Raw genomic sequence first — 24,261 nt, 5'->3', positions numbered from 1 at the left:
CCGCCGCCGCCGTCGTCCGACCTCGTCCCTCGTCGTCGTCCTCGTCCTTGCCGTCGTCGGGTGTCTCTTGTCTCCGTCTTGTTCGATGCCCTCTACACACTAGATTGACACCGACCACGAGCTTTTGTTCCCTTTTCGCCTGACGTCTGGTCCCGCGCGTTGCGCTTTCGCTCACGATGGCGCCCCTCGTGGACAACAACCAGATCAAGCTGGCTGAGCTGTGGAAGCCCCTGCAAACGCACTTCCACGCCTATGTCTGGCCCTTTGCCATTATCTGGCCCATCTTTTTACGCTACTACCTCACCCAAGAACTGTACGAGAAGCACATCGCATCCGAGGAATGGACCTTTGTGTGGATCGGCACCATCGTCACCTTCCAGTCCCTCTTCTGGTTGAGCACCCACTGGAGCGTCAACCTCCAGGCCCTCTTCACCGCGACCCGCGCCAAGTCAATTGACGAGGCCGAGCTCATCAAGATCATTCCCGTCGCTAATGCCGGGTCTGCCGAAATCTGCAAGTTGGTTCGCGACAAGGTAAGACGCTACGCCCCGCGCCGTGTTGCATTCTCGTTGCAGTCGCTGACAGCTGCTCTTTTCGTAGGTCGGAGGCAAGATCAACACCTCTTTCCTCTTCCAGAAGCGACGCTTCATCTATGTTCCCGAAGAGAAGACCTTCCGAACCCTCACCTACGACATCGACCTCGAGCCCAAGCCCAAAATCGCACGCTACCAGCAATCCAAAGGTATCGCGACACAGGAGGAGTTGACGAGGATCGAGGAGCACTATGGCCCCAACGCTTTCGATATTCCCGTTCCTACCTTCACCGAGCTTTTCAAGGAGCACGCCGTCGCCCCCTTCTTCGTCTTCCAGATCTTCTGCGTCGGCTTGTGGATGCTCGATGAGTACTGGTACTACTCCCTCTTCACCCTTTTCATGCTTGTCGCCTTCGAGAGCACCGTCGTCTGGCAGCGTCAGCGGACGCTTAACGAATTCCGTGGAATGAGCATCAAGCCTTACGATGTCTACGTCTACCGTCTGGGCAAGTGGACCGAGATCCAGAGTGACAAGCTTCTTCCCGGCGATCTGGTTTCCGTTGGCCGCACCAAGGAGGACAGCGGTGTTGCCTGCGACATGCTCCTTGTTGAAGGAACTGCCATTGTCAACGAGGCCATGCTGTCCGGCGAGAGTACTCCTCTCCTCAAGGAATCCATTCGGCTTCGCCCTGCCGATGCTAACCTCGAGCCCGAAGCCCTGGACAAGAACGCTTTCCTCTGGGGTGGTACCAAGGTTCTTCAGATCACCCACGGCAACCCTGATGAGGAGAAGCCCAAGCTTGCCTCTGGCGTTCCTCCCCCTCCCGACAACGGCGCCATGGCCATCGTGCAGAAGACTGGTTTTGAGACTTCTCAGGGCAGCCTGGTTCGCACCATGATCTACTCCACCGAGCGCGTCTCTGCCAACAATGTTGAGGCTTTGTTTTTCATCTTGTTCCTCCTCATTTTCGCGATCGCCGCCTCCTGGTATGTCTGGGATGAGGGTGTTAAGAAGGACCGCAAGCGCTCCAAGCTTCTGCTCGACTGCGTCTTGATCGTCACTAGTGTCGTCCCACCCGAGTTGCCCATGGAGCTTAGTCTGGCGGTCAACACGAGTTTGGCTGCCCTCGCCAAGTTCGCTATTTTCTGCACCGAGCCTTTCCGCATTCCCTACGCCGGACGTATTGATGTTGCTTGCTTTGACAAGACTGGTACTCTCACCGGCGAGGACCTGGTTGTTGAGGGTATTGCAGGTCTGGGCCTTGGACACTCGGGCACTAGCACCCCTCGCGAGTCTGATGGCGCACACTCCCACATGACCCCTGTCAACGAGATCGGTCTGGATACCACCCTGGTTCTTGCTACCGCGCACGCTCTTGTCAAGCTTGATGAGGGAGACGTTGTTGGTGACCCCATGGAGAAGGCTACTCTGACCTCTTTGGGATGGACTGTCGGCCGCAACGACACTCTCGCCAGCAAGCCCACTACTGCCGCTACTACTGGTGTCAGCGGAACTGTTCAGATCAAGCGCCGCTTCCAGTTTTCCTCGGCTCTCAAGCGACAGGCCTCAGTTGCTACCGTCAACGGTGCGGATAAGCAGGGCAACCGTATCCGTGGTACTTTCGTCGCTGTCAAGGGCGCCCCCGAGACCATCCAGAGAAGACTGACTACTGTTCCCGCCGACTACGAGGAGACCTTCAAGTACTTTACTCGCCGTGGTTCCCGCGTCCTCGCGCTTGCCTACAAGCAGCTTACCGTTGATAACGAGTTGGGAGCCAGCAAGATCAACGACCTGAAGCGTGAGAACGTCGAGTCTGGACTTACCTTTGCTGGATTCTTGGTTCTTTCCTGCCCCCTGAAGGATGATGCCAAGCAGGCTGTGCAGATGCTCAACGAGAGCAGCCACCGCGTTGTTATGATTACCGGAGACAACCCGCTTACCGCCGTTTACGTGGCCAGAGACGTAGAGATTGTCGACCGCGATGTTTTGATTTTGGATGCCCCCGAGGACAACGCCGATGGCGATAAGCTCATCTGGCATAGCGTTGATGAGAAGATCAGCATCCCGGTTGACCCGTCCAAGCCTATCGACAAGAAGATCCTCGAGTCCTACGACCTCTGTGTCACAGGTTACGCCCTCGCCAAGTTCAAGGATCAAGTCGGCTGGTACGAGATTCTGCGCCATACCTGGGTCTATGCGCGTGTCTCTCCCAAGCAGAAGGAAGATATCCTGGTTGGCCTCCGTGACATGGGATACTACACTTTGATGGCTGGTGACGGAACCAACGACGTTGGCGCTCTCAAGCAGGCTCATATTGGTATCGCTCTCCTTAACGGCACTCCTGAGGACCTCACCCGTATTGCCGAGCATTCTCGCAACACGAAGATGAAGGAGATCTACCAGAAGCAGGTTGACCTCATGAAGCGCTTCAACCAGCCGGCTCCTCCTGTTCCCGTCATGATTGCCCATCTTTACCCCCCTGGACCTAGCAACCCTCACTTCAGCAAGGCTGTCGAGCGCGAAGCTAAGAGGAAGAACGTTAGCCCCGAGGAGTGGATGAAGACCAACGGCGTCTCCACCATCGAGACCGTCACCTCTCCGGGTGCCCAGCAACTATTGAACAATCAGGACCCCAAGGCTGCTCGTCAGGCGCAGGCTCAAGCCAAGGCCGCTAGCTTTGCCGATAAGATGACTTCCCAGATGATGGAGAGTGAGATGGGCGGAGACGATGAGCCTCCCACCCTCAAGCTCGGCGACGCTTCCGTGGCAGCTCCCTTCACCAGCAAGCTTCGTAACGTCATTGCCGTCCCCAACATCATCCGCCAGGGTCGCTGCACTCTCGTCGCAACCATCCAGACGTACAAGATTCTCGCCCTCAACTGCCTCATCAGCGCCTACAGTCTCAGTGTCCTCTACCTCGAGGGTATCAAGTTTGGTGATGGCCAGTACACTATCAGCGGTATCTTGATGAGTGTCTGCTTCCTGTCTATCTCTCGCGCCCGTGTTGTTGAGGGTCTGTCCAAGGAGCGTCCTCAGCCCAACATCTTCAACTTCTACATCATCGGATCTATCCTGGGACAGTTTGCTGTCCACGTTGTAACCCTCATCTACATTGCCCGCTTCTGTGACAAGCTTGAGCCGTAAGTTTTCATGTCTTAGCGTAGGAGAACAGTAACTAACAAAAATCAGTCGCTCCGGTGACGTTGACCTTGAGGCCGAGTTCGCTCCCAGTCTGTTGAACAGCGCTGTGTACCTGCTCCAGCTCATCCAGCAAATCAGCACCTTCGCCATCAACTACCAGGGACGCCCCTTCCGCGAGTCTCTTCGCGAGAACAAGGGTATGTTCTACGGCATTGTCGGTGTTTCGGCCCTGGCCTTCTCCTGCTCGATGGAATTCATTCCCGAAATCAACGAGCAGATGAAGCTTGTGCCCTTCACTGAGGAGTTCAAGACCACCATGACTGGCGTTATGGTTCTGGACTATGCCGCTTGCTGGATCATCGAGGTCGTCCTCAAGCGCCTCTTCTCCGACTACCGTCCCCGTGATATCGCAGCCCGCCGACCGGAGCAGCTCGAGCGTGAGAAAATTCGCAAGGAGGCCGAACAGAAGAAGAAGGACGAGGAGGAGGAGCAGAAGCGTCTGGAGAAGGTGGCCGAGTTCGAGCGCAAGGTTGAGGAGCGCCGCCAACAGCTCGAGGCCTGGAGACAGGGCCGACGATAGATTAGACCAGTTTTCGTGTCAATTAGAAGAAAAAAGGTGGTGTCTAGATAGCGAGATGTATTGGACGTGTATGATAGGGAGATGACATCAGCATATAAAGTCATAAATTCACACGTATGACACGTAATGCGCTTCATTCTCGTATAAGTAAAACCACACGTTCCTACCCGTACTTAAGCTGTCTCCATCCCGCTCCGTCTCTATCGTCCCTCTTCGTCTCTGTCCCTCTTCGTCTCTGTCCCTCTTCGTCTCTGTCCCTCTTCGTCTCTGTCCCTCTTCGTCTCTGTCCCTGTTCCAAATCTACCCCTGGGACATGATGAGTGGCAGGATAATGATCCCGTTTCGAAGCCACCGGCAAAGACTCCTAGCAACCAGTAAGGGCCTTCATTGCAACGATTCTTGTTAATGAGACGAGGGACATACGTCGGAGGGTTGGACCAGGCCTAGATCTCATAAGCGATGTTGTCCCTTAAAATAGACATGAGTGTAGCAAGATGCGGTGAAATTCTGGCAGGCGATTTTGAACTTGGCGATGGTGATGAGATTGAACGTAACACAAGCACGTCATATTGCGAACCGTCTGGAGGGACACGTTGGGTAGTCATGAAGTCAAGCATGTTTAAAATTGTATGGTACAGTAGGCAGGCCTAAAGGCGATGCCACGAGTTTGGAAACGACTTTTGCGCCTCCATCTTTACCCTTATCCCAGCCGTACACCATCCCAACGAACGCAATTGGAATTTCTTCGTCGGGATAAGAACTGGCCGAGAGCTGAATTTTTCAACCCTACTCAACCATGTGTATCCATCTACTACAACAACATCTCTGTCCCCATCTCCATGTTTTGTTTTGGTCTTTGGTCAAAACAAGACAAATTTATTTGGGGGGGTTCTGGGCGACGAAGGCGACACCCTTGGCGATGTTCTTCTTGAGGTCGGCGAAGCAGGCCTCGAGGAGCTTCTCCTCGGCGGCGTCGACCTTGCCGAGGGGCAGGATCTTCTCGACACCGTTGGGGCCGAGCTCGACCTTGGAGGAGAAGAAGTCGATGCCCTGGTCCTTGTAGAGGGGAGAGTCGACAAAGGTGGGCTCGACGACGCCCTTCTCGCCCTGGGCGGCGCGGAGGAGGGACTCGGCCATGCGGGCACCGGCGAAGGCCATGGAGAGGGTGGCGGAGCCGGCGCCGTCCTTGGCCTTGACGACCTCGTCACCGCCGAACTGGACGCGGTTCACGAGCTCGGCGTTGGAGCTCAGGTCGGGGTGGTTGCTCTGGGAGAAGAGGGGGACGATGGTGACGCCGGAGTGGCCACCGACGACGGTGATGTTCTCGTCCTTGGGGTCGGAGCCCTTGATCTCGGAGACGAAGCGGGAGGCGCGGACGACGTCGAGGGTGGTGACGCCGAAGAGGCGCTTGGGGTTGTAGACGCCGCGGGCCTTGAAGACCTCGGAGACGATGGGGACGGTGGAGTTGACGGGGTTGGAGATGACCAGGATGTTGGCGTCGGGGCAGGACTCGGCGCAGGCCTTGGCGAGGTCACGGACGATGGAGGCGTTGGTGTTGAAGAGGTCGTCACGGGTCATGCCGGGCTTGCGGGGGACACCGGCGGGGATGAGGACGATCTCGGAGCCCTTGAGGGCGCTGGCAAGACCGGTGGCGGTGGGGTCGTAGCCCTTGACGTTGGACTTGGTGTTGACGTGGGAGATGTCAGCGGCGACACCTGGGGGAGAGCGAGAGTTAGTCAATTGGACGCGGCAACAACGGGGCTGAAGTGGCAGAGATCGTACCAGGTCCTCCGCGGATGTCGTAGAGGGCAAGCTCGGTGACCCTAGGGTTGAGCTTCATGAGCAGGGAGAGGGGCTGGCCAATACCGCCAGCGGCACCGAGGACGGTGACCTTGGAGAGCTGTTTGGAGGCATCATGTCAGCCGTTGAGTCTATGCTTGGTGTTCCTGGAGGCACGTTTGTGGACCAGGCAGTGAGTGGTTCACGAAGCTTCAAGCTGTCTCCCTCTATGCCGCGCCCCGAGGTCGGCTTTTCGGAGTTTGGAGTGAGAGGCAAGCTGGCACCTTGGTGGATGCAGCGGAGCTATGTGTGTTCCAGCATAAAGAAAAAGTTGGGCGGTGCTTACGTTTCTCGCCGAAGCGGAGAACATGCGGCGCTGGACGAAAGACATGTTTGCGACGGAGGGGGAGGTGTTGGGTAGATGGTACAATTGGTAGATGGATGGGAGGGAAAGGAAGGGAAGACAGAGGAGAGGTTAAAAAATTAGAGGCGCGCGAAATAAGTTGGCACGGCGAGGGACTGGACACCACACACACCACACCGGGACTGGAAGATGCGGCTTGGTTGCTTGTGTGGTGGGCGCAAAAAAAGATGGGACGGTGCCGCCGGGCAGCCAGTTCCACACAGCTCACCTTAGTGGTTGTTGACTTGTTGTGGAGCAACAAGCTGGGAATGCGGTGACCTCGCTGGCCGACAGTGCTGAGGTAATGGGTGGATCTAACCCCGATGTGGGGCTAGCGTCACGGGGTGCCGGAACACCCCGGGGAAACGCCGGAGATGGTACGTTCTTTTTCCTCAACTTCCTTGCCTTTACCACCACCATCACCTCCAATTCTCCCAAAGAGCCGGCGTCCTTCATCTTGCTCTGCTTATTCCCCGACATATGATCCCCGACTGTTCGCCGGCACCCAGGTTATCCAGAGATGATGCAAAGGAACCGTCGGATGGAGGGATGCGCGATCACGAGCACGTGCCCATCTACTGGTGCTGCAGCTGCATCTTGATAGCCAGCCCCCATACATGGCGTTCCCTCGACCCGAGGTCAAACCACAACAGCAGCAACTGGACAGCCCAGCTACTCCAATCTCCAATTGACCTCGGTGGACGGATCGACGCAAGCTGGCCTCATGTCTGCCACCTGTCCCGGGATGTCCCAGCATGCGTCGGAGAACATGTTACACTGTCGACGAGAACCGGCTTGCTTCATGTGAAGGCCTTCCCCGTCTCCGACGGCCTCGATTTCCGATTGTCAGATGCAACCAATGCCAGTGAAGAATTTAGCCAATGTCTCACCCGCGTATGCTACCTGCAAGAAGACATTTAAATGCCCCTTCTCCAAGAGATTGTGTGAATCTCCGCTACCGGCGCCGTGTCCATGACCTCATGGCCCGTCTCTCGGGCCGCCCCTTGCATCCGGGGTTCCGTCCGTCTCCGACTGGCACCTCCCGGTACACAGCATTCCCCGGCATACAGCAGTAGCACATCAAACGTCCACCAACATGAGTTACGACTCGCCATACGCCGTGAATGCGAGAGACCATGGTCTCATGTCCAATGGCCAAGCCATTGGGGTACAATCCTGAACTGGTAAGCGAAAGACGGAATCTACATCGCAGACAGACTTTGTGAGTCGTGCGCGGTGTCATCGCGGGTAGTTTCCAATTGTTTCTCTACTAGAGCGACCACTTTTCCTAGCTGGTCCCCAAGTTTGAATTGGGCTGTCGATCTGCTCGCGAGTTCAGACGACGGAACCTACTTCGCCTGTGAAAGCTGTGGCTGGCAGGTCCAATTGCAGAGCTTATCTCGCCCGATGAGGTAAATAGTGCTGGCAGCCTGGCGTGCTCTAAATATTGTTGCTATGCAGGAGGAGTAAGTGAGGCTTCAACCAACCTATTACATCAATTTTCTGTGTTTTTCCTGCCCATAACCAATGGAAGCCCGCCGCCAGCAAGTTGAAAATGAGACAGCAGAACCAGCGATGACACGCCGAAGAGTCATTCGGCGAAGCTTTGGCGGGGTGGGCTAGCCACAGCGGTGGTGACCCCACTAGACTTGTGCTGCTGTCATCGCGGGGGAGCTGTGGCGCTACACTAGCTCCAGGAGCATCCGAACCAGAAAAAAGCCCCGCCAGTCAGACCCAGCTCCCCGGGGTCTCTTTCATTTCATCACCACTTTGATTGCTGCGACAGACATCACCTCCCCGACACATCACCTCGACGGCCGCCGCGACACAATTACGACCGCCGAAATGTCGATAGCCCAGCTCTCCCGGCTTTTGCCTCTGCCGGAGGATGAGCTGAAGCAGATGCTCGACTACGCGTCCACCTTATCCAAGGCCGAGGCCGCGGCGCATTTCAACGACCTGCTGGGCGACTCACCGCAAGCTGTCGAGTTCATTTCCTCGTTCAATTCTAGGCGAAAAGACACGAAGAAAGAATCACCACCCGCGGCCGCATCGAACAGCTCTGGCCCTGCCGAACCAGCGCCAAGGACGTCTGGACCGAAGAAGAAGAAGAAGCAGCCGAACATCCACACGCCAGTCGCAAGAAAGGTTGAGGCTTTCCCACCGCTCGCCGGCACTAGCTACACGAAGAAGGATTCAGAGGAAGATTACTACGGCGGCAAGAAGCCCAACCAAGCTGGGGAAGGGAGCGGCAGCGCATCAGCAAGCTTCAAGCAACAACCGCAGAAGAGCGCAACTCCGCCTCCACAACAGCAAAGGACTGCCGGAGGATACCTGATATCTGACGTCAAAGCGAAGCCAAAGTCAAACCCCGTATCGCGATCTTCGACACCGAAGCCGTCGACAAAACAAACCACAACAAAGATCTCGATTGCTGGCGGGACCCCCATGGCCGGCGCGTCGACAGCCCTCAACGACTTGGACGCAGCAATTCGCTCTCTGGAGATCACAACGAATCCTTCCCTGGGGGATGACCCGAAAGCCAGGAGATGCAACTGTGTGGCTACCAGACATCCGCTCCAGACTGCCGCCCCCAACTGCCTGTCCTGCGGCAAGGTGATTTGCGTCAAGGAAGGGCTAGGGCCATGCACCTACTGCGGCGCACCTCTGTTGTCGTCAGAGGATGTGCAAGGCATGATCAGAGAGCTCAAGGCCGAGAGAGGTCGGGAGCGCATGGCGGCGGACCGCGAGGCTCACAAGCGTCCTGACGTCAGCAAGAAGCCGGCGCCCTTCAGCCAGAACAAAATGTCCGAGGCGGAAGCCAAGGCGCGGGAGCACCGCGATAAGCTGTTGAACTTCCAGGCCCAGAATGCGCGGAGAACGACGGTCAGAGACGAGGCAGCAGACTTTGACGTATCGGGGGCTATGGCCGGCGCAGGAGGCAACATCTGGTCGACACCGGAGGAGAGAGCTCGGGAGCTCAAGAGACAACAGAAGGTTTTGCGCGAGATTGAATGGAACGCCAGGCCGGAGTACGAGAAGCGCCGGCAAGTCGTCAGTATTGACGTGGTCAAGGGCAAGGTGGTGAGGAAGATGGCGGCGGTAGAACGGCCAACGACGCCGGATGAAGAGGACGTTATTGTCCACGAGGATGTGGACGAGAATGCAGGGGTCGGGCAGCGGCAAGGCGGAGGAGGTGGTGCATTCAGCCACAACCCTTTGCTCGGGGCGCTGATCAAACCTGTGTGGGATGCCAAGGGCAAGGGCAGCCAGCTCGAGGGACGGAAGGATAGAAAGACACAGTGGAGGAGGGTACAGGACGATTTCAACGACAACGAAGCGGTGATTCTAGACGGAGGTGCCCACGGACATGCTGTCACGGCTGATGAGCCCGCCTGTGGCTGAGAGGGCAAGCTGGTAGTGGCTTGATACCGAATAATGATGGGCAGAGGGATAGACGGTTGGACCAGAACGTTTGATAGATGAGACGTCTTGTTAATTCTGGCATGAGGCAACATTCCTCAGCGTGTCATGACGGCGCAGAACAAGGCATTGTCAGAGGGTGGCGACGGTTAATTGCATGGAAATCAGGAGTAGCGGGTCAATGATAGACGAACAATAGACAAGACATGAGACATGCGGGTGCGGGTGCGGATAGCGGGGTGCAGTTCCTGCCCAGATTTGCACGACAGTGCTGGAAGGATTGGTCTCAACATGACCAGCAAGCAGGCAGGCCTTGGGCAGCAACACGGGGCAGTTCGCGATGGCTTCATTCTAGGAGGCTAGACGCACGGCCGGTCGAATGATATCCAGGGGTTCTTGCGAGTTGATCCAATCATGGCGACTCTGGAGACCAGGAACAGCAGTCGATGGCGGGAAAAGCAAACATGGTCGTTGTCGTACATAAACTGGTGGGCAGCAGCGGTGAGGAGGGGCCCTGAAGGTCGAGTGTTGGGCGCAGAGGCGGTCCGTCGAGTAAGGGAAGGGCGAGGTACCGAGGTACATGTTCGTGATGGGGGAGTACGTACTTCACGTGACCACGTGTCTTTGACCTGCTGAGTCAGGCCGAGCGGCAGCCGGGCGTGTCGCAGGGCCGCAGTGCAGATGCGACTTTTTTTTTTCCCTCTGTTGCCTTCTTTTTTGGTTTAGGGAGGTACCAACAGGTGTCGGGTATCTGTCTTACGCAGCAGCAAAGGTGGTCTGCGGCTGTCAGGTTTCTTCCTCTGACATCAGCCTCCCGAGTCCATCTTACCGCGTGTTTCCGGCGTGCGTATGTCGCCTCACCTGCTCCTCATCAGTGAATGTTTGTTGTTGATACCGAGTAAATGAAGAGAGCCCCTCCCCGACCGAGGATTCCCCCAGCAGAGTGATTGACGTGGCTGGGGCTCTCCCGCCTTTTTTTCCTACCTTATCCGCGGGGTCTTTAGCGAACCACACAGCGTTAGCAGATTGAGACGAAGTGCGGTTTTTTAGGGGTCGTCGGTCGCTGCCAGAAGAAGACGCTGGCCGTCCATTGTTCATTGTAAGGCAGGGGCCCAAGGTGGGGACCCCGCTGTACCGTACCTTAGCCTTAGGTATGTAGGTACCTTGCTGAGATGGAATGGAAAGCCGAGAGACACAGGCGACACAAAGCACGCCTGTGGGCAGAAAAACGCGACACAGCACCTTGAGTGAATGTGCAGACCGCGTAAACCGCTCTCCCCCCCCCCCCCCCCCCCCCCCCCCTGTCGAACCTACCTACCCAATTGCCTCCCCCGCGCTTCCGTAGTCCGTACCACCATCACTGGACCGACCTGTCTAGGCAGCTGATAACTGAAGCGAGGGTGCCCTGAGTGACTGACTAGTTAGCTGGTACTCTGTACTCCCACCCGCGATAATTATCACTGCGGCGGCAATACAGGCACCTGGGCAGTGTATGTGTGTGGTCACTGGTGTGTGTGTGTGTGTGTGTGTGTGTGTGTGTGACTGGCTTCGACCTCCCACGGCTTAGTGTCGTCCGCGTATGCAACCACAGCCCACCGACACTTCCACACATCGCACATCCGCATCGTCGCAACCACCCGGCCTCCGTCTCCTCTCTTCTTCCTCCTCAATCTACCGCACCTCTCCGTCTCGTGCAGCTCTCACACGTCCGCCCCGGCCTCGCTGCCGTCTCTAGCTTCTATTACCGGCGCTGCCACCCGCCGCTGACACGTCTGCTCCAGTCGCGTCTGCCGACGACGCCTATTATTGTAACGACACAACATAATCCGGCGGCGCATGTCCAGTCTGCCCTGCCCGCCATGGACTCTGCCTCGATCCCTCCCCGGCTGGGACACCTGCTCGACTCCGACCGAGAACATTTCAAAATGCACCCAGGCCCAGCCGTGTCCGACGCGAGATCATTACCAGACAAAGCTGCTCGCCATGCACTGCCAGAGACTGCCCGCCTGCAGACCAAGTCGACCGACGCGCTTCCCACCGACGCCGCCAAATCAACCTCGGGCGACGCGACTGCGAACCACCACCACAACCACAATCATATCCACCGCAATCACCCACAACACCAACAACCAGAGATCCCCGTCTCCCGCTCACCCTACACCTCGCACACACTAGAGGTCCAGCCAGCAACAAAGACACCAATTGCTTCCGTCGCGTCCTCCCAGGACTATCAACCTGGGCCCCGACCGGTCCCCTCCGCCCATTCGCAAGATTCAAACCCGTCCGCCGAGTCCGACACCGTGTTTACCCCGCCAGCGAGCCAAGGTGATATGCCAGGCGCGAATACCAACGGCCATAATTCCAGCCAGGAATCCCAGCTGCTGCAGCTGTCCCATATCGCCGCCGCCCAGGACAAGCTGCTTGAAAATGACGCTGCCGCAACATCGCGGAAACGCATGGCCGACGGCATGGTCAAGGAAGACACCTCTCCCGTCCGTATAGGTCATTCCAGGAACACGAGCACCGTAAGCACGGCCTCGACGACTGCCAGCAGTATTGGCGATGTAAGTTCACCCAGCATCACATACACCCAGAAACCTCATGTAGCTAACGCTTCGCAGTGGTCGAGCGACCTGAAGACGCGTCTCACATACGCCATGCACAAGGTGAACCATGGCTGGCAATCTCGCTCGATAGACGAGGTCGAGTACATGGTCTCCCAGGCCGCCTCGCCCACCTCGAGCAATTCCACATTACATGGCCGTCAAGAGTCTTCGGCCAGCCCTCGCACCAACATGGCCCGCTACGCACCTGCCAGTGCCGCCACGACGGCAAGCTCTGGCCCAAGTCCTGCTACGTATGAATCCTTCTGGAAAGAAGGGCAAAGATCCAACCACACCTCGGCCTCGCCTCCAGCTCCTGTCCAGAATGGTCCAACGCTTGCTCCTCCCGCACCGATCCAACCAGCGCGATCTATGGCTTCTCAAAATCATCGTCGTAATTCAAATCCACGCTACACTCCAACCCTCCTCTCGCACTCCCACAGCGCGTCACCCCACACGCCGGGCCAGCAAAACCTGGGCACGACGCCAAATCAGAGGTTAGGAAGGACACCACTCATCGACCCTATTCTCTTCTCACCCCACCAAAACGTTAGAGAGCAGGACGCCATCGAGTCTCTCATCTTCATGAGCAGCCCCGGAAACTCGGCCAACATGAAGCACAACTACTCACAGTCCGTGGCCTCGGCCCTGCCCGGCCGCCACGTATTACCCGGCTCCCAACCACGCAAGAGCCTGCCTTCACAACGCCCGGTGCAACAAAAGCGCGTAGGTTTTGAAAAGAGCCCCAGTGGCATGACCACAGTAAGCGATATGGATGTCGACATGGACTCTCCTCAGTCTCGGGGCCCCATCAGGAGGCGGATCAATGGCAGCGCCAGCTTCTCTGCAGGCAGCACCTTGCGTCCACAACTGTCACTGCCCGCAGCACTAGGCAGTACCTCCCGGCCGCGACAGCGGCTAGCAGACGCCGATATCGAGCGCATGATTGACCAGGCTGCCCAGGCTGGCGATAGCTCGGATGACGATGAGGGCGAGATCCAGATCCCGTCAAGAAACAGACCAGAAGGTGCGGTCGGTGTCTGAGTACTTTTTATGTTCGTGTTCTGTTGGTCTACCGGCGACCATCCACTGTTTCGATTGCATGGAACCCCTAGCTGTCATGGTGTAGGCCACCTCGTTAACAGTCTAGAGCGGATGATGATGACGACTTTTCTTCGTTTGGATACGTACAGTACATAGCTGCATACGGGGGCGCAGTCATGGATGGGGTAGGCTACTTCGTTACCAAGGCATTTTTCTTCGTCATTACTCACCCTCGCACAAGGAGTGAGTTTATATGGGAGCATAGCATGTCATGTCATGCGCCGACACGGCGCCAGTATGGGGAGTTTTATATCTAGGATCTAATTGCATCGCATGGCTACGGCCGCATTCGCATCTCATCAACGTGTCCACGTGAACACGGGGCGACCAAATTTCACAGTGCAAGCGAGCTGAAAATATACTGATAATCAAATTCTGATTTTACAGGCGTTTATGACGCATTCAAGCCTTATTCTAAGCTGTTCTCGATCTACTGACAACAAAATCCGTACAGGTATATATGGTTTAAACCGTTCTCATCCCATCATAGTTATACAAGTTCATGAATCAAACCATCCCAAACGCCAGTCATTATGAAAACACTTATATGGAGGGCTGTCGCTTACCAGCCGTGACCTCCATGGTGACCTCCGTGGTGACCATCTCCGTGATGACCCCCGTGTTGGCCATGGTGGCCGCCATGGTGGGGAGGCTCATTGTGTCCCCTGTGCATCAGATTGCCAAGCATCCCGCCGAAGCCACCGGAGCTTTGGTGGCCGCCGTGATGCGGTGGGGGGCCGCCGTGGTGATGGGGGCCGTGGTGGGGAGGGCCGTAATGAGGAGGAGGGGGCGGCGGCGGGCCGTGATGGTGGTGGTGGTGGTGGGCGTGGTAAGGAGGCGGAGGGGGAGGAGGAGGGGGAGCGCCGTAGTGGTGGCCGCCACCGTATGAGTGAGAGTGGTGATGGCTGCTGCTATGGCTGCTGCTGTGGTGGTGGCTTCCGGAGATGCGATGCTCGATCTTGTTCGCGATGACGGCACCCCCGAGAGCACCGGCGGCGGTACCCAGCTTGCCGCCGCCGAGGAGCTTCTTGCCCGCGAACCCGCCGGCGGCTCCGCCTCCGATGGTGGAGAGAAGGCCGCGCTCGCCCTCCTTGCCGGTGCCGAGCTGGGCGTCGGAGCCCGGAGGACCGCCGCCGGTGCTGCGGGAGCGGGAGTGGTAGCCGTTGCCGAATTTGGAGCGGTTGGCCATGGCGGAGCGGGGCCGTTCGCCAAGGGGGACGTCGAGCTCGGGGTAGTAACCTGCTTGGTCTACGAGAGGGGTCGAGAGGTAGGTCTTTGAGGAGCGGGAGCCTGGGGTGTGGCTGTTGCGGCGGGAGCCGCCGTAGTAGTCGTTGGCTGACATGTAGGGTGTGTGTGCGGTGTGGTGTAAGTGTGTAAGGTGTAAGTGGGTGGAGGTTGAGGTTGTACGTGTTGTTTCGACGAGGTGAAGGTTGCGATAGGGTATGTTGTTTTGTTGCAAGTTGCTGTGAAACGAGAAAGATAGAAACAAAACCAAGGTAAGGGGCAACGATCAACTTAAGTATTGCATGTCCATCAGCCCAGCGCAGGCCAAATCTTGCACGGATGGGCACGCAAAGCTTCGAGGACGATGGATCCCGGGCGGCGCTGGGGCGGAGGCTCGGCGTCTTGCGTACCCCCCCTTGCGCTGCGGCATACAACTTGCAAGGGAGCAAGGTTCCGTCGTCTTTGGGGGACCAACGTCCATCCCTTCACCGGGGGCGGCACCACATCCCCACGCTGTCATCGGGACAGGCGCTGGTACGCTTGAGTTGGATGTCACGCTCTGGTATTAGCAGTTCGCAGGTCTCCTCGGGAACGCCTGGAGTTAAGGGAAGCATGCAGCACGAGTACCGAGACAAGAGACGGTTACGATACCGAGTGGCCGATGTAGAGCAGTCACGAGGGCTCTGTCCTGAGTCTGCAACGACGTCCTGTTTGCGCGTGGTGTTGGCTGCACGTCATGGTTACACAGTTTGTTCCTCCCCCCAAACGGCAGCTAGAGGTTCGTGCAGTTGACAGCGACAGAGCACCCGTCCAACCATCCTCCCCCGTCCATTCACCTTGCAAGTTGGACCTCGTAAGGCAGAGACAAGAGAGACAACAGGGGAGCCAGGGGCGGGAGATGGCCCCCCCCCCCGGCCGCTGTGGCTGCCCGCTGCCGCAAGTGCTTTTGAAGAAGTGCTAGGGTGATGAATGGGCGTTGGGCGAACTCGGCGGGGGGAATGCGAGATTCGATTTCCTCAACGGGTGGTGAGGCTTGGGGAGCGTTCGGGGGAGGCGGTGCGCTAAGCCCCACCCTGGTCGACCCCACCGCTCCAGCGTCGGCGGCATCGGCGTTACAGTTAGTGAAGGTAATCGGCGAGTCCGGCCTACTAACGGTGGCATTAGGTGGTTTCTACGGACCTGAGTAATCCACCGGGACTGCCACGGCTTGCGTGTCGCTTGCCGTCTTTCTGCGAACATCAACAATCAACATCATCGTCACTGGGATCCATATTCAAGGCTGATGAAGCGCAGCGACGACCAACCCCAACCCGCCTGAAAATGTCGTCACAAAATGAGGCTCGGTCTCAACCTTCAAGGGGCACCAATTCGCGCGGTGCCCTGATCTGATCGTCATCACCCACACCCGGCTCGCATCTGCCGATTCCGCCCGTCTCTAGCCTTTCATCCCAGCTTTCACGGCCTCAACTCAGACGCATCCAAGCCACCGCTGTCGCAAACATGAACGCAATGTCCAATACATCAGGGACACAAACGAACCCCGGTGCCCTACGCCCTCGCTTCTCCACGGCCCAACCCGCCAAGACGGCCACGGCAGTCCCATTCGCGATATGCTTACCGGCATCATAAGTCATGACCAGCATGAGGCTGGTCCGATCTTTCAAATGAGCCGTCCCCGCTTTCTTCCAGAAACCCATTGAAACAATTTTTAGGTTGCTCGGATATGAAGATGGATTTCCTGCCAAAGAAGAAAGCAGGGAACATGGTCGCATTTGCTGGGGATCCCGCCACACTCCGCCGCCGCCGCGCCGGGACGGGAACGCCATCGCCCACATTCCCGAAGCCCAAACTCCACGTCCGGAATCACGGCCTCGGTGCCCAGAAATCGTCCTGGCAGATCGCGTCCTCCGCCAAGTTCACCACCGTGCCATTCGGTCCGACGCGCGGAGCATTTTCTTGGGTCTCGCAGCAAAGGGAACGGTCACCATCTCATAATGCCATGATTTTATTGCATTCGTGATACGGAGAATTGCAACATTGCAATCTCAACTTTTCCATGCCTATTTTTGTTTGTTTTCTATCAAAACTGTTTTCCAGTCTCCAGATTACGACACAACCAAGGTGTCCTCCAGCCGGATGTCTCTGCTCGACGCCGCGACCTTGACGCCAAACGTCCCGGCCGGCACGATCCAGTTCTGGCTCCGCGTGTCCCAGTAGCTCAGGTCCTTGCGCCGGAGGATGAACGTCGCCGTGCCGGACTCGCCCGCCGCGAGCCTCAGCTTCTGGAACCCGCGCAGCTGCTTCGGCGGTGCCGCCGGCGCGCCGGACGGCAGTGTCACGTAGAGCTGCGCAACCTCGGCCCCGTCCACGGCTCCGCTGTTCGTCACCGTCGCCGTCACGGTGGCCACCTCTTCGAAGAGGTCGGCGCGCCCGCCGGGGACGACGTCGCCCACCGCAGGCCCGGACGAGGCTGTCGAGGTGACGCTGATGCCAGAGTACGTGTAGTTCGTGTAAGCTGTTCCCCATGTCAGTGATGCTCTCAACCCTCTCAAGTGGGATGCGCCTCGACTTACATAGTCCGAAGCCAAACTCAAATCGCGGCTCAATGTTGGCCTGGTCAAAGTGGCGGTAGTCAATGTACAGACCCTCGGAGAAGTTGTCCTCGCTTCCCCTCGACACGGCAGTGCCGTAGTCGCCCGCCGCCTTGCCAATGGTATAGGGCAGCTTTCCGTTGGGGTTTGTTGCGCCCCAGAGGATGTCCACGAGGGCGTTGCCGTTCTCCTGCGACGGCAGACCCGCCCACACGACGGCCTTGACGCCGGGCTGCGCCAGAATGCTCTCGAGGATGATGGGCCCAGTGCTGTGCACCACCACCACCACGTTCTGGTTCGCGGCAGCCACGGCGCGGACGAGCTCGTTGCCGTTGTGCCACGGGTCGAGGTTGTTGCGGTCGCCCTGGTTCCCGTCGACGGTGATGTACCCCTCGCCCGAGTCGGACGTGATGAAGACGAAGGCAGCGTCTGCTCCGCCGGCTGCGGCGGCGCCCTGGGTCGTGTCGTCGGTGCTGCTGGCGGCGACCTCCGTGCCGTCCTGCGCCGCCCTCTCCTTGATGGCGTCGAGCGGCGCCACGACGTACGGGTACTCAACCGTTCCGGAGCCCCAGCCCATTCCCAACGACCCGACGTTGCAGCCGCGGTCGACGCACGCGTTGATGCCCTGCGGGTTGTTGACGGACGAGGACCCGATGACGGCGATCTTGCCCGGGGCCTTCAGGGGCAGCACCGCGCCGTCGTTCTTGAGCAGCACGATGCCGTCTCGGGCGACCGCGCGCACGTTCTCCTTGTGGTTTCCCTGGACGTTGGCCGCGAAGTTGACGGCCGGGTATCCCTGGTCCTGGCCGAGGAGGTACCACGCCGCGAGGATGCGGCGGACCGCGTCATCCACCCGCGACTGCGCGACCTGGCCGTTGTCGACGGCGCTCTGCAGCTGGGGGCCCCAGAGCACCGTGCCGCCGTTGAAGTCGCTCCCGGGCATCATCATGTCGAGCCCGCTGTTCGCGCCGCTGGCCGTGCCCGTGGACGCGGCCCAGTCCGTCATGACGTACCCGGGGAACCCGAGCTCCTGCTTGAGCAGCTTGTTCATGACGGCGTCGTTCTCGCACGCCCACGTCCCGTTGACCTTGTTGTACGAGCACATGACGGACGCGACGTTGGCCTTGACGGCCTCGGCGAACGGCCACAGGTACAGCTCGTGCATCGTGCGGTCGTCGACGTTGCTGCTGATCGTCTCGCGGCTGACCTCCTGCTCGTTGACAATGTAGTGCTTCGCCGTCGCCTGCACGCCCGCGGACTGCATCCCCTCGATGGTCGCGTGCGTCGCGACGCCCATGAGGTACGGGTCCGGCCCGAAGCCTTCCCAGTTGCGTCCCGCCGCGGGGATCTTGCCGAGCGCGCCGCACGCGGGGCCGAGCATGACGTGCACGCCGACGCCCCTCGCCTCGGCCGCCTTGTACGCGCCGCGCTGCCGGATGAGCTCGACGTCCCATGTCGACGCGGCCTGGATCCCCGGCGTGAAGGCCGTGACGCTCTCGGCGTAGCGCACGCCGAGCGGTCCGTCCTGAAGGCAGAGCTGCGGGTAGTTGATGGACGACGCCGGGCTGGTGTTGCCCACGCAGGGCCCGTTGCCCCAGCCGACGCCCGAGACGATGCCGATCTTTTCGCTCTGTGAGAGGCGCGGGAGGGCTGCTTCCGCTTTGGCGTAGGCTGCTTCCCACTCGGGGGAGCGCCGTGGCCCGGCTTCCTGCGCGCTGGCGAGGCCAGTTGCCGCAGCTAGAGCTGCGAGCTTGGAGAAGTGCATGGCGGGTGGTGTTTGTGTTGTGTGCAAGTTGCAGGACTGACTCTCTCACAAGGTGGTCAGATCAATTGGGGGGCCCTCCGCGTGGGAAGAGAACACTTATACTCGCCGTCGAACCTTGAGAGACTCACTCTATGAGAATGAGGCCTTCCCCCGCCTGCTGCAAGGACGATCCGCCGTGTCCAATTTGTTCGAACCCCGCTGACAGTCCAGCCAAGATGCCGAGAGAGGAGACTGGCCGTCCATCCGGCATAGACGGGAATTGCGGTTGTCTTATGATCTCATGACCCGCGGCGAGGACGACTTTGGTTCAGCAGGCAGGAAAACGCACCTGTCGACCCTTGCTCCGTCCATCTTGGCGCACTCTATTGTGAGGCGACACGTCGGCGGTCTGCTAATGACGGGCATGCCGGTAGTAGCATTCGCTGGGCTTGGTATTTGCTGCGGCATCCAATTGCTGATTACTGTTCGTCTGTTGTGAGAGTTCGTCCCCGCGCTGGGGAGGGTATCCATGTCATGCGGCAGATGCCCCCTCCGATGCGGAATGGGGTATGAGATCGGCTTTGTGCCTGATGGTTGGATCGTTCTCGCCCATGTGACGTTGACGGTAGAGAGCTTGGGTTGCATTCAAAATCTCTTGGGACATGGGGAAAATTTTGGAGAATAACCCAATTCAATGTGAGGGGAAGTTAATATATTCCCGCGAATGAATGGCCCCCAGCATGCCGTCTGCCGCATTTATGGTTAAACATCGGGCGGTCCTTTGCAGGACATGTCCAATCCGCGTCGCCACGGGTGGATTGCATGCTCGGAGCATGTTAAATGACGTTGCCAACTTAAACATATTAAACGCCGGGCCGCCGCACCACCACACCCCGCATCAGGGTGCCGATTACTTGGTTCCGGCGGTGTGGTGGCAATTGGCTCCCTTCCATGGCACCAAATTCCGATGCCGGGTGTTGACTTCCGCCTGAGGGTTCGTGAGAGTCTGAAAGGGGAAACTTAGTCACGAACGTCGGGGTGTTTACTATTCATGAATGGCCTTGTCAACGCCTATTTTCTGGATGCTGTAGTCTAAAACTGACTACCCCTAACTCCTTAATAACGAATTACTGGCACTTGAGCTTTGTCGCGACTTGGTCAACCTTGTCGCTCCTCATATTCACATTGCCGTCCCAACTATGTCACTGTCTCCTACGTCTTGAGCGATATCCATCCTGTTGTCACTCCTGTTTTTTCTTTGTCGTCGCATGTGAACACTATTTTCCCGAGCAGCAAACTCTTATCTTCCACATCTCCTACCACACTCACGAAGCCAATGCTTCGGACGCCGTTGTTTCACTGCGCAGTCGTATCGATGAATTCGGGCTTCTCAAATGGTATTATGATTTCCTCTTATATTACTTAGACTTTCAAAGATTGAACGTGTAGCACGACCTGGATTCTGACAGAATTACGTCCACCTAAATGTAGGGATAGCGTGGACAGATAGAAGACCCAGACGGGACAAACACCCTCAACTAGGGAGAAGAGCAAGAATCACAAGCTTCGGAGTGTTGCCTTTGGAGGCTCTCTATTAAAGATACAGCCACCAACCTATTGGTTTAGACGCAGGATTCTCGCTAAAGTGCATGTCTTCCTGTGAGCATCTGACCTTCCTCTTTGGAATTGAGCTCTTACCTAAGGTAAGATTTGTGAGACCCAGAGCCTCATGGTGCCGCTGACGTCCTCCAATATTACGCGGTCACTGTAGCACAACCTCATGTGGTTGCGAATGCAAGTAGCACCTAGTCGAATTGTGATTTGATTTATAGGGTCAGAGCAATACGAAGAAGATCGACCAATGTGTGACTGTACCGACTTTGCCTCCAATGGCCTTGGTGTGGTAGTATTATAAGGATTTTCATGCTACCAGTAGTCTCTGCACACCATCTTACGGCCAAAAAGTCGAAGCCCTGTGAGGTTGTACAAAGTCGAATCAGTCCATCAGCTACGCATCATGGGAGCAAGCCTTATTTCAAATGATTCTATAGTCAATTCCTCTCCTCACGCTTTTCAAGGGGACGCGGCTCAGCCTGATCAAGTATAAAACCCCAGTCTCCCTCCCTCTTGAAATCCCCGAGGGTATCTTCCAGACTCATCAACCTATTGTTTCATTACCCATTCTATATCAATCAACTTGACACGCAGTTTTCAAGATGAAGATTACGGTACTCCCCATAGTATGGCTTGCTGCCACTGCTATGGCCCAGTGCGGCGTTCCGAATGGCGCAAGCTGCACTCAAGTCGGTCAAATCGCTTGCGAGTTCAACGGAGGCCATATGGTAGGTAACCCAGAGCATACTTTACCCTTCACTGCAATTTCAGCCATTATGTTGTCACTGAAGTGTGACCTTTCAAATGGTAGATGTATTGTAGCGAAAATAAGAAGTGGACTAAGGGCGCAGAGTGCACCAGTTCTGGGAAGAAATGTCTTTGTGGGACGGGGACTTGCTCTACTTAGGGAAGAGTCATTTAGTAGCTTGAAAACTCTCGGCAGCTTGAGCCAGTAGCATATTCCAAAGACGGATTCCTACGAGTTTAGTTACTGCTGGAAAGACTGCTTGCTCTTAACTAATTTGCTGAAATTAAAATCCTACTGTTCTTTAGACCTAGTAGCATCACTAAAAACACGCTTACATCAGGGAATAAATACACCATGCTACTTGTTCTGAAGCAAATAAAAAACCTCACAACATCCCAAGTCGTAAAAGATAAAGGACAAGTTGAAGGCATCTGATTGAAACACAAAAAATTGAAGATGCGGCCAGTGTGGATTGAACACACGACCTTCAGATTAAGTGATTGAAGTTGACTTCAGTCTGACGCTCTCCCAACTGAGCTATGTCCGCCACGATCTTCGTTGCAAGTTTCCACGAATGTGGAGACTAAGACCCGCTGCGACCCATGCGACCCACTTCCATCGATAGCTGGGAAACTGACCGTTGCGAAGTAAATAGGCTCATAGATTTGCCTGCTCAAGAACACAAAGATCAGAGAACAGAAAAATTCTTTTTCTCTGTTTTATTTTGTTGATGAGGTATCAGCATATACCAGACCTCCCATCTTATTCATCAAATGTGGATGTCAATTGCTCAGAAGAACACGGGCGCGCCCTTGAACTACAAACATCCCCACTGAACTCCAGCGGGCCATCGCTGTCCGCTGTCCGCTCATCTCATCCACGGCTAATAACAACCGAGGGCGCCTTCAACAGGAGAGTCACCAAGAATGAGTCAATAAAATAAAGACATTCGATATAATATGATTTACCTATAACGTTATTACTTATTGTCTGGAAGTACTTGTGAAAAGCTCAAGTGTTCGGGGCGTTACATTGAGCACCGGTTCCATCAGAACCTTATCGGCATTGGACAGATCCTAGCAGCTTGACATGTCTCTCACTCAACTTCATCCTCAATTACAGCACGATAAGACAACCATGGGTGAATACATCTTAGATTCAGACGAAATCCAGGCGTCGTCTACGACGTTTGGAAAGCCCTTCCTCAAAGAGTTTCTCATCGATCCCTCTTATCGCAACCTCAACCACGGTGAGACCACATGCAACACCCCCTCACTTACTCGGACCTGCATCGGCAAGATCATCAACTAACTTCACTCAGCATCATACGGTGGGATTCCACGACACATCCGAGATGCTCTACGATCCTACCAAGACCAAACAGAGGCGCGTCCTGACCCCTTCATCCGGTTCACCTACAACGAACACCTCAAAGAATCCCGCCAAGCCGCCGCAGACCTCCTCAACGCACCCCTCTCAACGGTCGTATTCGTCCCCAACGCCACGGTCGGCATCAACACCGTCCTCCGTAATCTCGCCTGGAACCCCGACGCCCGCGATGAGATTCTGTACTTCAACACAATCTACGGCGCCTGCGGCAAGACCATCGACTACATCGTCGACAGCCGCAACGGCCTCGTCTCCCACCGCGGCATCATCCTGACGTACCCCCTCGAAGACGAGGAGATCATCGCCCAGTTCCGGACCGCCGTCGCCGCGAGCAAGGCAGCGGGAAAGCGTCCCCGCCTCTGCGTGTTCGACGTCGTCTCCAGCCTCCCGGGCGTCCGATTCCCCTTCGAGGCCATGACGGCCGCGTGCCGCGAGCTGGGCGTGACCAGCCTCGTCGACGGCGCCCAGGGAATCGGCATGATCCCGATCGACCTGACGGCCCTCGACCCGGACTACTTCTTCACAAACTGCCACAAGTGGCTGCACGCCCCGCGCGGGAGCGCCGTCTTCTACGTGCCGGAGCGCAACCAGCACCTCATGGCCTCGACGGTGCCGACGTCCCACGGCTACGTCCCGCGCTCCGGCGCCCCGCGGTTCAACCCGCTGCCCGCGAGCGCCGAGTCGCACTTCGTCGCCAACTTTGGGTACGTGGGCACCCTCGACAACAGCCCGTATCTGTGCGTCAAGGATGCCATCGAGTGGAGGAAGAGCATCGGCGGAGAGGACAAGATTATCAAGTACACGTGGACGCTGGCCAGGGCCGGGGGCGAAAGGGCCGCTGCTATTCTCGGCACGTTCATCATGGATAACAAGGCGGGCACGATGACAAAGTGCAGCTTGGTCAACGTGGCGCTGCCGATGGTGATGAGTGAGCATGCCGAGACCCCGTCGACCGGGCCGGACGGCACGGTTACGGTGCCGGAAAGTCTGGCTTATCCCATTGTCGACTGGATGGTCGAGACTTTGGTGCAGGATTACCAGACTTTCGTCGCTCTGTTCTGGCACAACGGGCGCTGGTACATGCGGTTGAGCGCGCAAGTCTACCTTGACGAGGAAGACTTTGAGTGGGCAGGTCACACATTGAAAGAGTTATGTAGCCGTGTTGGCAAACAAGAATACAAGCCCAAATCAGGATAGGCACCACATCTTATCATCACAAGTACCTCATCACAGGGAGAAAAATTTAGAAGACGTATGATTTTCATCACGATGCCATTCATTTACTATGCCGGCTAGACAAGCTCAGGACATCTAAGCTAAACAAAAAATGGGGGATTCACCATCGTCTTTTTGTCATTTGCTAAAAAAAAAGTGTTTCTCGGCT

The 24,261-nt window shown here is 57.0% G+C and overlaps 7 protein-coding genes across 7 annotated transcripts; 4 read left to right on the top strand and 3 right to left on the bottom strand.

The window, feature by feature from the left end:
• Positions 1-176: 176 nt before the first annotated feature.
• SPF1 (Manganese-transporting ATPase 1) lies at positions 177-4,255 on the top strand (the record flags this gene model as incomplete). Its single annotated transcript, XM_032022390.1, has 3 exons — positions 177-533; positions 601-3,674; positions 3,724-4,255. 3 exons carry the CDS (start codon positions 177-179, stop codon positions 4,253-4,255), a joined length of 3,963 nt encoding a protein of 1,320 aa, XP_031880629.1.
• Positions 4,256-5,131: 876 nt separating this feature from the next.
• On the bottom strand, positions 5,132-6,425 carry CGGC5_v004704 (malate dehydrogenase; the record flags this gene model as incomplete). The annotated part of the gene is made up of 3 exons (XM_032022391.1): positions 5,132-5,970; positions 6,038-6,155; positions 6,381-6,425. The coding sequence occupies 3 exons, from the start codon at positions 6,423-6,425 to the stop codon at positions 5,132-5,134; spliced, it is 1,002 nt and encodes a 333-aa protein (XP_031880628.1).
• A 1,857-nt stretch (positions 6,426-8,282) lies between these two features.
• CGGC5_v004703 (Uncharacterized protein) lies at positions 8,283-9,842 on the top strand (the record flags this gene model as incomplete). The annotated part of the gene is made up of 1 exon (XM_032022392.1): positions 8,283-9,842. One exon carries the CDS (start codon positions 8,283-8,285, stop codon positions 9,840-9,842), a length of 1,560 nt encoding a protein of 519 aa, XP_031880631.1.
• Positions 9,843-11,719: 1,877 nt separating this feature from the next.
• On the top strand, positions 11,720-13,507 carry CGGC5_v004702 (uncharacterized protein; the record flags this gene model as incomplete). The annotated part of the gene is made up of 2 exons (XM_032022393.1): positions 11,720-12,424; positions 12,482-13,507. The coding sequence occupies 2 exons, from the start codon at positions 11,720-11,722 to the stop codon at positions 13,505-13,507; spliced, it is 1,731 nt and encodes a 576-aa protein (XP_031880630.1).
• Positions 13,508-14,129: 622 nt separating this feature from the next.
• On the bottom strand, positions 14,130-14,909 carry CGGC5_v004701 (Uncharacterized protein; the record flags this gene model as incomplete). Its single annotated transcript, XM_066151320.1, has 1 exon — positions 14,130-14,909. One exon carries the CDS (start codon positions 14,907-14,909, stop codon positions 14,130-14,132), a length of 780 nt encoding a protein of 259 aa, XP_066009595.1.
• Positions 14,910-16,896: 1,987 nt separating this feature from the next.
• cel3A (Beta-glucosidase cel3A) lies at positions 16,897-19,147 on the bottom strand (the record flags this gene model as incomplete). Its single annotated transcript, XM_032022395.1, has 2 exons — positions 16,897-17,306; positions 17,365-19,147. The coding sequence occupies 2 exons, from the start codon at positions 19,145-19,147 to the stop codon at positions 16,897-16,899; spliced, it is 2,193 nt and encodes a 730-aa protein (XP_031880640.1).
• Positions 19,148-22,625: 3,478 nt separating this feature from the next.
• egt-2 (Hercynylcysteine sulfoxide lyase) lies at positions 22,626-24,074 on the top strand (the record flags this gene model as incomplete). The annotated part of the gene is made up of 2 exons (XM_032022398.1): positions 22,626-22,737; positions 22,810-24,074. The coding sequence occupies 2 exons, from the start codon at positions 22,626-22,628 to the stop codon at positions 24,072-24,074; spliced, it is 1,377 nt and encodes a 458-aa protein (XP_031880624.1).
• Positions 24,075-24,261: the final 187 nt, after the last annotated feature.

The sequence above is a fragment of the Colletotrichum fructicola genome (genome assembly GCF_000319635.2).
Source record: "Colletotrichum fructicola Nara gc5 chromosome Unknown KSG_Nara_v1_contig02, whole genome shotgun sequence".
NCBI lineage: Eukaryota > Fungi > Ascomycota > Sordariomycetes > Glomerellales > Glomerellaceae > Colletotrichum > Colletotrichum fructicola.
The sequence above is the reverse complement of the archived record's forward strand: the minus strand, read 5'-3'. Positions and strand labels throughout refer to the sequence as shown.